General features: G+C 41.3%; 1 protein-coding gene across 5 annotated transcripts in view; it reads left to right on the forward strand.

The window, feature by feature from the left end:
• Positions 1 to 227: 227 nt before the first annotated feature.
• The window catches only part of mcf2lb (mcf.2 cell line derived transforming sequence-like b), a 33646-nt gene continuing 21186 nt past the window's right edge, over positions 228 to 12687 (forward strand). For 2 of the 5 annotated variants that reach the window (XM_040149290.1, XM_040149291.1), the window contains exons 1-3: positions 2890 to 3337; positions 9502 to 9585; positions 11283 to 11397. In XM_040149290.1, coding sequence (XP_040005224.1) covers positions 2890 to 3337; positions 9502 to 9585; positions 11283 to 11397 — 647 coding nt within the window. Of the gene's footprint in view, positions 294 to 2889; positions 3338 to 6976; positions 7177 to 9501; positions 9586 to 11282; positions 11398 to 12687 lie in introns of those variants that run through there. The other 3 variants (XM_040149295.1, XM_040149293.1, XM_040149294.1) reach the window with 3 other exon arrangements.

The following is a 12687-nucleotide window of genomic DNA, read 5'->3' on the forward strand; positions in this document are numbered from 1 at the left end:
TCCGTAGCAGTAAGAGCTTCTTCAGCAAATGCAGAAATTGCTGTACACAGCACCTTTACCATCCGAAAAGCTGGTCCAAAGGAGTGGGAACTGCTGATTAAAGCTGCTGTGTTTTCAAGTTGGTGTCCTGTCAGCCAGATTGTTGCCACTTGGAGACCTCGGTTTTGCCACTGCGTAGAAAAGGACTCTGCCTGGTCTTTCTAACCCACAGCAAAAAAAAGCCATGGTGAGGAAAACCAAGAGGAGTGCTTCTCAATGGGATAGTGGGATGCCGATGGTCCCGCTTAAGCCACGTGAGTCAGGAGATGTATGGAGGGTATTTTTGTGTGTCTCTGTACGAGTATTCTACTTGCCCCTTTTTCTATATATAGGACGAGCTGACTTTGTGCCTGTATATATGCATTTTTGCATGTGTAAGCTATTGAAAAAAGCCTGCCAACCTAATGTACAGTATGAGATAACCTTGCATGTTCATTAAATGTTCATAGCTTTTTTTTTCTAAAGTCATTCTTCTTTTTGTGAGACAGCTTCATCCCTCATAGAAGTCATCCTCAGATATTTGTGTTTATTCTGTCCCTGGATATTTGCCATTGCATGGTCCAAGCTGCTTCTATACCTGGCCCTTATGGATTGAGTGTATGTGCATGTTATGTGTGTCTCTCTGCATAAATAAATTTGTATGTGTGCTGGCATGCATGGATATATGGGCATGTTGTCCTTGTCTGCTGTGTGTCCCCGCAGCTGTGTGGTTTCAGGGAAAAGTTTTCCTTTCCTCCCAGCTCTGTAAAAGTCATTAGGCCTGAGGGGAATTCAGACAGAGAGGAATCATGTTGTTGATTCTTCAGTTGTTTGGTTTTACAGACTGAGGCCACCGAGCATTGATACCGTAGGAAAAACTGCGAAAGCATGGACCTTTTTTTTTATGTGTTAAGCCTTTTCAGAATTGTTTTTATGTGCTCGCTTGCATTTGTAGGTTCCTCCCTGATTCTTAAAACGATCTCAATGACAGAATAAGTGAAAAAGATCTAACTTAGCTATTTCCAAAGCAATTTAACTTGTTTCATTTTTTTTAAAAACAAGTGTGAGTGTATCAAATGAATTCTTGATGCCATTGCACCAGTTTGTGAAAATGAATCAGAGATAAGTGTGTGATGTTGGTACATTTAGACTGTTAGACTACTGTTTATTGCAATCCTACTTCTCCTACTTCTTTCCACTGAAGTCTATTGTGTGTCTGTCTGTCTGGGAGGAGGAATTCCTCTACTGTTTCCCATTCTCCGAAAGCTCGTGTATGTGTTTTTGCCTTAGACACCAAACATAGAGGGTATCGTATGTTCTACAGATTGCAAAGTGACAAACTTGTGATTTGGGGCTATATTAAAAAAAACTGGGTTGACCCGAGGACTTATAATGACTAATTAAAACAAACGCATTTGGCCACGTTGGCAGTTTGGAAACAAGTGAGGGATCACATTGTTGTTGCTATTGTCAGTGGAAAGAACTACAGTGCAGGGATAATTAGCCAAACTAAACTTATAAAAGTAAAGAAAAAAAAAGGCCATGTCTTGCAATAAGTGATACTTGTTTGGATTTTGTACGTTAAACAGGTCTTTTTCTGTCATTCTATGATGCCTGAGACTCAGTCTATGTTGGATTCATGTCTGAGTTAGAAAAAGGTCTGTCATTTGATACACCAGTGGCTTTCAGCATCAGTACTCACACACTGGCTTTGGGTGAAAACACAGTGAATCAGTGCGTCTAAATGAGACTGAGACTGCGAGTTGATCTTTCGGTCTGCCCCTTCAATTTACCCTCTTGTTCACTTTTAGGTTTTGCAGTTCTCCAAACAAATGGCTTTAGTTTTTACCTCTCAAGGTTTATGACACTGATAACCTCAAGCGTTACCTTGGCCAGAGATCAAACAGATGAGTTGAACACTGTAACCCCACACATGCACATGCAAGCTTTCCTGCCCATGCACACACACTCAACACGAACATCTCCTCTCAGACCTTTTTGCATCACTGTACCTCTTTTAGCAAATAATGACTGAATTAGGAGACAGAGTGGTGTCTATTAGCTCATTTCGACTCAAATATATCTTTAATGCAACTCATTGAAATGGAATCTAAATTGCCACATTCTGTTAACAGTTAAACACTGTCTGTCTTTGAGATGTCTCATTAGAATTAAGTCTTTCAGTAAGTTTGTAAGAATGGAGTCTTTTGAGTGGTATAAATAAGAATAGAGGCTTTGAGTAGATACAGTCGGTGAATGGTTAAATGGGGATGCAGGCAGTATTTGAATGGGCTGGTCAGAATGGAGGCTTTGTACTTTTGGCCCACATATCCTGAGATAAGGCACACGAGGAACCCGGGCTTTGTTGGCCTAGGTAAATGAGCACAGGGAGCTGCAGTACCTACCTAACCACTGTGACACAACACTGTAGCATAACATAACTTAGCATTTCAGTTTCTGACTTTCTGGATCCATTTTTAGAGGACTCAGACTCAGTCATACATTAGCAGGTTGGAGGCATTGCTTTTGAGCCACGAGGGCTCAGGTAATTGTCCTTTAGGGGAGGGATAAAGGTAGTCGGGTAAGCAGGGAGGGTGGGGTTGAGTGCTACACTGTAGCTTTTGTCTACAGGGAGGGTAACCTGAGGTTGCAATACGAAGTCCCCACAGTTAATGAGTGACGTCCTGCAGGCTGTAGAGCACCTGCAGCCTGACGGAGAGTGAGAGGCTGAATGTTGAACCTTGGGAAAGTTGGATTCAGAAATGAGAGGGAAATTGTTACTGTAACCTATTGCGAAACTGCATGGAGCAAGTGTTGCAGAAGAGGAGTGAACAAGAAGTAGCCTGGGACAGCAGGATGGGAGGAGAGGAAATGGCAGATTCTGGCTTCTTGATGGAGGCGGATGTGGAGGTTGAGTTAGACTCCAGTTTTTGCATGGAAGCAAATTCAGAGCTGAGTCTGGCAGGGGAGGCGAGTGTAGGCTCTGATCAGTGCCCGGACATAGAGGCGTTGGACTGGTTTTTGACTACAGGGCACAAGGATTCTCTGTGTAATAGTAAGGAGCAAAGAGAGGGAAGCACTGGAGAAGATGGAGGCAGTCAAACTCCAGAGGAAGGTGAGATGGAAGCCAGGTCAGAGTCAAAAAACGTTAAAAATGGAGGGACTGATGATCAAACTGAAGAGTTCAAAGAGAAAAACACAGAGGGAGCAGCTGATGTGCGTCTGTGGCCAGCAGAGGAGAGTAGGGATCATGTACGAATCTCTCTGGAGGAGGTGGAAAGATACTACAAATTTTCACGCTGCTGCCACTGGCTGTGTGGTAGGTGTCAGATGTTTTATTATTGTTTTCATCTTCTATGTATCACATGATGATTCCTCCCTCGCCTTTTTGTCACCATATTGTATTGATCTCCTCTGTCGGATTTCACCTGCCCTCTACCTTTGCTCTCATTGAGTGCTGGGGTTGGAAAAATGCAGCATTTGCTTATTGTTTCTTTTATTGTGTGAAATCTAGAGTCAGTTTGGAGGTACAACAACAACCTTTCTTTTTTGTCTTCTAAAATCTACTACACATGTAATGGGAAACTATAAACTCTGTAAATAACAGGAATCAGATGCTCTGTGTTCATCTGTGTGTTTTGTGGATGTATGTGGGATCTTCTGGTCTTTAGCATACATTTTGGAATTATTTCTATTATTTTTTTTTTAAATTTTCTATATAGCCTCTTACCTTAATTCTTTGATTGTTTGTTAGATCAGCATAATTGTTAACCATCACTATCACCATGGACCTTTCCTTTTTTAACCTTCATCTGAACCCCCTCACACCTCGGCTTCCTTCACGATATTATTCAGACTCCCCTGTCAGTGCTCAGTCATATGTTGTGCTTTGCTTTAACCCTGTCACTCCTCCTCCTCCATGACCATGACTGTAAGCCCCTTATTTCCACTTGTTGCCCTCCTCCACTTCTCTGTTTGTGGGCTTCCACTGTCCCCTGCCCTTTTCTCTCCCAACTATGACCTGCCCAACATTCAAAGTTTATCATATTTTTAGAATAATTACAGGGAATGAATGTGAAGAAACTAGCAGCTCTGGCTGAAGGAGTTATATCTTAAACATTAATTAACTTGCTGCTTAGTTTGTTTTTTTTAGTGTGTTTTTGTCCTTTCTGACCTGGTGAACCAGGATTTCAGGCTTCTTCTCTGTATCTGTTTAATCTGCGTCAGTAGTGGCAGGCGGTCCAGGTGTGTGACTGTGACCCACTAACATTTGACTTGTTGCCCACAAACGTGAGCGTGAGTGGACACTAATCCCCATCGTTAAGCCTTTTAAAGAACATTAGCGCCTCAACCAGCAGGTGGTGTGTATCTGAGTGTGTGTTTATGTGTGTGTTTGGAAGGAATGTTGGAATAATTTTATGTTCAGGGTGTGTATTTTCTCATTAGTGGAATTACCTTGTCAGTAAAGAGCAGAAAAAGGACTGTAATTATGTTTGTATAGCTCGGAATAAAAATGTCATTTGTTGTTTTATTGCAAGGTTAACACAGGAAATACTTTGGTACCTTTTAATTATCTATCATGTAATACAATACAGACAAATGTGAGTAAAATAAAAACCAAAAGTAATTTATGCCCTTATTGTCAGTGAGCTTCATAATTCTTATTTTCCAGTAGGGAGGATGTGGCCTGTGTGTGTCAATATACACAGACTGAGTTTCCTTTAGGCCACCTCAGAGACAATAAGACGTTAATAAGAAACATGGTTCCTTACACATACCTCCCAGAACTCTCATTAGATCATTTTGACATCATCGATACTCATTGATGTGTTATATGATGATGAACATATAAGGAAACGATATGGGAAAAGACACATGAGTGCTTTCAGTATCTGTCCTTTTGTTAGAAATACAGTAGTATCTGATATTGGCTCATCCTCCACCTTTCAGATGGCCACAGGGGCTTTTAAGGATTGTATAATACTGTGTGAACTTCGAGTGGAAGTTTGTGAAGAAGTCTTCAAAATAAGAGGAAGAAAAAGTGGATATTATTTTGTCATATGGAACAAAAAGTGACTCTAAGAAGTGACTGAAATTCAAATCTGACATCGTTAAGGAGGGGATTTTTCAGTAACAAAATAGCCTCTTTCTTGAAACAAAGTGTAGCTCTTGCTGATCTGGGTGGGGGGTTGGTTTTGATTTGATATGTGTGGGAGCTGCTGGGGGCAAGGTGTGGCCGGCAGAGTGAGGCAGGGTCAGAAAGTGGAAACTCGTGGAGCTTTCTGTGTGAACTTGAGTCCATACGGAGCGTGTCAGCACCTGTGAGCGCTCTATAGATGACTGGACAGTTTCAGCTTTGTGTCCAAACACCTCAGGCACCGAGTGGCCATTATCAACATGGCAAGGCTGCTTTACCAAGTTACAAACGTCACACATATGGTCATTTATCTGGTCCCATTCCCACTTGCCTGGCTTCTGTGACTGAGCCATTTTGGTGAGCACACCCCTGCTTGAGGTTAATTTCAAAGAAAAGAAGAAAAGAAAGGTGTGTCCGAAGTAACATCAGTAGATATCAGTCAGTCAGTTGTCCCTAATCAATATCTGTTAACTACAGATATTATAGTATCCAGTCAATACAGGAGATGGAGGATAAGGAATACCTTATTCCCTGGGACAGGGACAAAAAATTTTTTTTTTCTGAAGACAAAAAGTTATTACAAAACCTGACACAGTCCATGATGGTCAATCAATAGTGTCTGTCTAGCGACAGGTAGGGCTTTTAATTTATAATAGATGAGCTAGTGCAACCTTTGTTGTGTCATAAACAGAAGCGTTTCCGGTGGAGTAGGAGAGGAAACAGACTGCTGTAACCGATGACTGTGATTTCCAGGTTTTTGCGACTGCTTACTTAATTATCTGCGTGTGTATAATATGTACTATTTACAAAACACTATGTTTGTATGAGCTGTGTATTCCTGGACATGGAAGATTAGTGTGAACTATGCATCAACCTCACAGGCCTCCTTCTGTAAAACCGCCTGCTTCAGTAAACAGAAATTCTTCAAAACGAATTAGTCTGTTGACTAAGGCACCTGATGGAATTGTCAAAAGTTTGTGAATAGGTGGCTTTTTATTGCTGTGAGGTATAACAACATAGCACATGGCCCCACCTTGGGGCCAACTTGTCCAGACCCCCGTGATCTGGCTGCACTAGATCAGCAAAACAGTAACAATTTAATGCAAGAATCCACCAGATGCACACTACGCTTCTCTGATGTCCATATTGGGTGGGTGGGTGTGTGGGTGGTTCATCTGACAGCTTAAGCCACAAATACCTTTTGGTCAGCAACAAGGAGATTTTTCTAAAGTATTTCTTCTTGCGACTGCAGTGTCTTGTACGGTATCACGAAACATACTTTTAGTAGTTTGTTTGGGAGAGATGCACTTCCAGTTTTTGATGACATCTATCTCTTGTTCCTATCATCACATGAACGTGATATAATGTAGTTATCATACCACTTTGAAGAACACACAAAGGTGTCGAAATGTTCACGTGACAGCAGTGAAGTAAAATATAAGAGATTTGCACTGTCAGCTGTCAAGGAGCTCACGCGTGCAAAAACACTGGTATGGTCCTTTAAGTCCCCTAATTAGGTAAAACCTTTGATTGATGTTGTTTTGACACACCAGGCATGGCACCAGCTGGTCTCAGAGGAAAATGGTTTAAAGGAGGCCAAACCAAGAAGACGCAATTAAATGAGTCTTGTTTCCGTGTGCATGTGTGTGTGTGTGTGTGTGTGTGTGTGTGTGTGTGTGTGTATGAGAAAGAGAGAGAGAGAGAGAGAGAGAGCAAGCAATGTCCGTGTGGCTTGAGTCCTTGAGGCTAAGTCACCTGATAGGCCTCATTGCCAAACAAAGAGTAACAGCAAGCCTTTTTGGTTTGTTTAAACTGCACTCAGAGGAGGGCTCAAAGTGAAAGGGATGTGCCTGTTAAGAGACAAAGACAGTCATCTTATACACACAGGAAAAAGAGGGGAATGACATACACTGAGCGATATAATGTGATATTCCGTGACTCCGGTGAGTATGAAGCCAGACTACGTGGATGTGCCTGGGTCCGAGCATGGTGTCACCGCTTTGCCATGTATCACAGGGCAGGTACAGTGCCGTACAGGGAAAGCTGTCGGGATAGACTATGTATTCATCTATGTCCTGTCGGTATAGTTTCTGATATCCTTGTTTCTTTGAGAATATATGTGTTTTTTATCTGAGATTCTCTTTGAGTTTACCACGCTAGTACAAACTCAATGTTCAGACAAAACAAAGGAAGGGAGAGACAATACTTGTTACCTTTATTCTGTATCGTATCTCTTAAAGTCCTTTTAGACAGGAGCAAAAATGCATTGAATTCACATATAAGTATATCTTCTCATATTTTTCATTTCTGTCATTTCTGACAGAACCTATAAAAGTTAGGGAACTGTTTCTAGCAGTGGTATGAAAATACAAAGGGAAAATTTGTGAGTGCTTGCCCTGGACTTATATACAAATGTAATACAATTTTTTGATCAATAATGGCTATGAGCTATAGAAATAATAAAGTACTATTTTTGATCCAGAAAGACTCTATGGGATAACATTTCCAGCGTGGCAATGGCATGGTGACTCAGTGTAGACTGCCTCGGGAAAATAGAAAAGTCAATATTGCTCTTACTTTTACTTACTTTAACTTACCTGTGTATGTTTGTACTGTGACCACATTTACAGGATAACGTCGGTGACCATGGGAAACTCCCTTCCCATCATCTACTCACATGTAATTTCACAGCTATAGCCTGTTTTACCTGAAGTACAGTCTCATAAAACAGTTGGTGTAAAGTAGAGAGGCTATCACACATTTTTAAGCCAACACAATTTTCATTTTGCATGCAGACGACTTACAACTGTCTACCCTTTGGGATCTTGGTGAGCAAAAAGTGCTTTTATACAGAAAATGGAAAAGTAATGAAGAACCGAAGAGGCCAGTGCTCCATGTTTTTATGACTCTGAGCTATATTGGGTCTGACTTGAGATGTGGTCTCTTAGCTTTCAGGACATAAATGCCTACGGAGCCCCATTGGGCTGGAACTAGATATAAAATATGCAGCAGGCATCTTTAAACATGGCCAGTAACTGAGGAATTCTTATTCAGGTTTTTATCTTTACTGGTATAGTCGAACTGCCCTGATATAAGGCATCTTAAAACAAATATTTCCTTGTCAAAATGCCCCAAGGAAAATGTGTTTACCTTACAGTAGCTTCTCAAACATGGTGATTTTTTTTCCTTTTATGCGGGAGGATAAATAACTTATATACTGTAGACGCGACAGATGTAAACAAAAAAAGAGGAGACATTTCTACTTTGATACACCAACAAAAAATAATTGTAAAAAAATCGGATGTGTACATGTAGCTCATGTGAAGATGAAGAATGTGAGAGAGACGCAAAGCAGTAGCATCATAATCCAATAACAAAGAACTGCACATAGCCAGTTTTCCTGTATTGATCTGTTTTGCTCTTTGTGGTGCAGCTCTCGGTTTCAAGTTGAACTGCGGCCAGTTTTTATTCAAAAGTTTCTTGAATACAAATCAGTGCACACGCTGTATATTGCATGGAGACTGTTTATGTTTAATGCGTAGTATTGATGAGGCCTAGCAGCTGCCAGACACAGATGTTTCTCAGTTTAACCTACATCTTTTCAACATTCACTTCATCAGAGTAAATGTCTCTATTTGTGCTTTGTCTTCAAAGTAATCTAGGAAGAGTAATGTATTTGCCTCCTTCCCCAATATATTACTGTAAAAATTTCCTACGTGTAATGATATTGTAACGACATACAAAGGTATACAGTCTGTCAGCTGGCCAAAAAGTCACTGGCTAGACTACTAATGCCCCCAGCCCCCCACCCCACTTGCCCTATTAGTGTCTGCAGTCCAGCCACCAGTTTGAGCCCTGGTATAACAAGAATTTCCTACTGGGGAAATCTCAAATCTGATTATTTTAATCCGTATGAAGGGAGTCCCTGGGGGTAGAGAGCTGCTGATGGTCGAGTGAGGGGGCCAACCAAGACGATTAATTTGAGTAAAGAAATCTGTGGGGTCTCCCAACAGAGAAAAATGACTGTGATCAGTTCTCCAATGGTCAACTTTTTACCACTAACCTTAATGTACTGGGAATGCTATTGCCATATTTATATTTCTTCGAAAATGTGTGTTCAAGCTTCATATCTGCCTGTATATAGAACATATGACAACGGACCACTTTAAATTGCCCGAAGACGTTATGTGTGAAAATGCCAATTACTATGCCATATTATAAACATGGCAACCAAACAAACTTGATCATTAAAAAGACCTGAGAGGTTGACCTCAGGTGCCATGCCATGCTGTACATCTTCAGCTCTAATGTGTCACTAATGTTGGCATTTCTCTCTGTTTTTCCAGATGAAATCATGCAGTTGGAAAGCAGTCCTCTCCGCGCTGCTGACATCACCCCTGACCTCAAGAAACAGTTCGCCTTCCTTTCAGGTGACACTTCTATGTCTTTCTCTGTCTGTTTCTGTATATAGACATATGCCATTTTTGCCTCAGCTCATCTGCTTTCTCTCAGTTTATTTCTTCATCAACCTAACAGTTATCATTTTTTCTCACCTCTGCCATCAGAGGATTGTTTATATATTAACTATTCCACTTGATATTTGCATAGTTCAGGTCAACTGTTTTCTCCTGGCAGTCTTGATTTTCTATTCAAATATAACCTCCCTCCTTTTCCTCTTCACCGGTTGACAGGTTTTGGTCCAGATACCTTCTGGTTTTTTGCTACTGTTACCCGATCTGCATTTCAAGTGTCTTTTCACAATATTTGAGCTTCAGAGATGGCTGGATATTTGCGAAGCCTGTTATATCAATTCCTACAGTACTGTAAAAATGTTGTCCACTGTGTGTGTGTGTGTGTGTGTGTGTGTGTGTGTGTGTGTGTGTGTGTGTGTGTGTGTGTGTGTGTGTGTGTGTGTGTGTGTGTGTGTGTGTCGGAGGTGACCTTGTGGCTGCAGCCGAGTCGGGAACCATTTTGCAGACAAGGTCTGAGCAGACGTTGAAACCATGACCATGCATTTGCTGTTGCTATAGCGATGAGAGAAGAAAAAGGTGGACAGATTGATATTCCAGTCACATGCACTGACAGAGCAGCTGTTTTCCACGCATGGAATGAGATAATGTGTGTGTGTGTGTGCGTGCGTGCGTGTGTGGGCGTGCGTGTAAGAGGTGAGATTGGCCCTCAAAACATATTTTCTCACTTGGCTTCTTAATGTCAGCGATGGGGCAATACGGGAACACACAACCTCCTGCCAGCGGTGGAACAGTGTTGGTTATATCACATACGAGATTTCTGTTTTTTGTGTTTTTCTCTCTGCTCTTCTCTCTGGTTTTTAGGTGGGTGGGGCTCAGTTGGAGAAAGGTGATGTCACATATTTCTGCGCACCAGTCAGGATTTAGCATCAAATTCTAATTGCACTTATGGGGCTGTTTGCTTATGTGTCCAGGCAACAAATGAAATCTGATCAAACTGTACCCATGCAGTCCTGAGGAAGCAGATTTGCTCTATTTTTAATTATTGAACTCCTTATAGTTAATTACTAAGGATGATTCCCCAATGTTATCTTTGCAGTAAGCTGGGGGAATAACGGGTAAGATAGTGACACTTGAGGAGCCTCAGTCTTCCTTTTTTCGCATGCTGATTCATTTCCTATTTTAAATTTCTTTATTTTGAACTAAGCAAGCTGCCTGTGTTGGAAAAAATGAATTTGTGTCAGATAACTGGCATGTCTCTGCTTGGTTTTAGATGTAAGTGTATGAGACTAAATAATTTGTCATGATGGATCCTGATTTTTTTTTTCTGCACAGCCTCCACTCATCAGTCACACAGCTTTGACATCAGTGCCCCCATGTGGCCACAGCTTCTTCTTACCCAGTGCTATCTTCTTCTGTTTTTACTGTAATATATTGAAAGACATTTTACTTGATTGACAAAGCTCTCAACAGCCCAGAAACAATTAAAGCTATTAAAGTTTAAATGATTTTGTCTTTGGCATATATACTATGTCTTATATTTTGAGTGCTAGACTGACCTTTAACATCCCCAAGGAGATATACAAAAAGCATTCTTATGTACAGAAAGGTCCTATATATTCTTGTGGAAAGTGTTCGTCTTTTTTTCTATTTTCTAGGGGGTCGAGGAGATAATGGCAGCCCCATAATTGTGTTCCCAGAATTCCCCGCATTTGGAGAGATCACCGACAGAGAGTTTCACAACGTGCTGACCTACCTGACTAGTGTGCCCAGGTAAAGTCCCACATCGGCTCATTGTCACAAATACAAGTCAAAAATCTGAGTGTTGCTGATATCCACACCTCCATTTCTTACCTTTTGTTTCACCTCTGATTTTTGCTCTAACTTATTTCCTACCCTTCCTTGTTTAAAAAGCGCTGGCTTTTTAACACCATCTTCTCTCCTGTTGTCACCATCGACTTGGTTTCTCTCTCTTGGCGCTGCTGAGTGTGGTTAAAATTTTGAGCGGGACCGACTGAGGCTTTTCTGTGTGGAGTTTGCATGGTCTTGGGTTTTCTTCCACAGCCCAAAGACATACGGGTCAAGTGAATTTAAAATGGGTTGATGAAGGAGGGATGGCATGAAGTAAGAAAGGCAGTAGAGATCAAAACTGAGTTTGCGAAGATGCCTTTGTGTATGAAGTCTGCCAGTAGGTGGCAGTGGACAATTAATCAGGGCTTCACTTCATAAAGACGTTGAGTGGAGAGGATTTGCTCAGTCGAAAGGGGCAGCCAGTTCGTAGCATAGGTATCTGTAAACAGAGAAGAGGGTTGTGATTCCCGTATTAATAAAATGGCCAAGCCGTAATCCACGGTCTTTATCACTATTCCACAGATAGTCTTTGTACACATGGGTAGACCAGATGAGAAAAGGGGGGAGGGGACATTTTCATTTTCTTCTGTGATACATTCCTCGCTATATAGTCTTTCGGTTTCTTGAGTTAGCCCTTCCTCCTGTCTGTCACGGCTGTCCTTCATCTTGGCTGGAATGGCAAAGTGTGTAAAAATAGAAATAGCAGCGATTCTGACTGCTTGAATCTGAATAATGCATACAGACAGCTGAGAAAAGCACGAACACCTGCTCACACAGACATGCCTCTGTATTAAGGCATACTGTGCACTTGTTTGTGTTAAAAGGCCTTGATATGTCAGCAGAGCCGGTCTCATGGTCCTTACTCTCTTGTAAGTATTACAAATTGGATCATCAAAATAATTATCAAATCATTCCTTCCTATTTTAGCATGACAAAGACATATTTTTGTTTTAGTCAATCAATCGGATTTAACTTTTTTAAATTGTCTTGTGTACACACTATTACTTTTCAACTTCTGAGCAATGAGAATTTTTTTTCCCCCCAAATCCAAGCTGAAAAACAGTGAACTAATACGACTTGCATCTATTTTAAGGGGGTAAATCTAAATTCACATCCTCCGTGGTCTGTAGAGGTCACCAGTCATCCGAAGAAGGGTCATCAGCGGAAGCTGTTGTAAAAACGGAGACAGATGGCTGGAGCTACCTGAGGGAC

This window comes from Xiphias gladius, chromosome 16 (assembly GCF_016859285.1).
Source record: "Xiphias gladius isolate SHS-SW01 ecotype Sanya breed wild chromosome 16, ASM1685928v1, whole genome shotgun sequence".
Lineage (NCBI taxonomy): Eukaryota > Metazoa > Chordata > Actinopteri > Istiophoriformes > Xiphiidae > Xiphias > Xiphias gladius.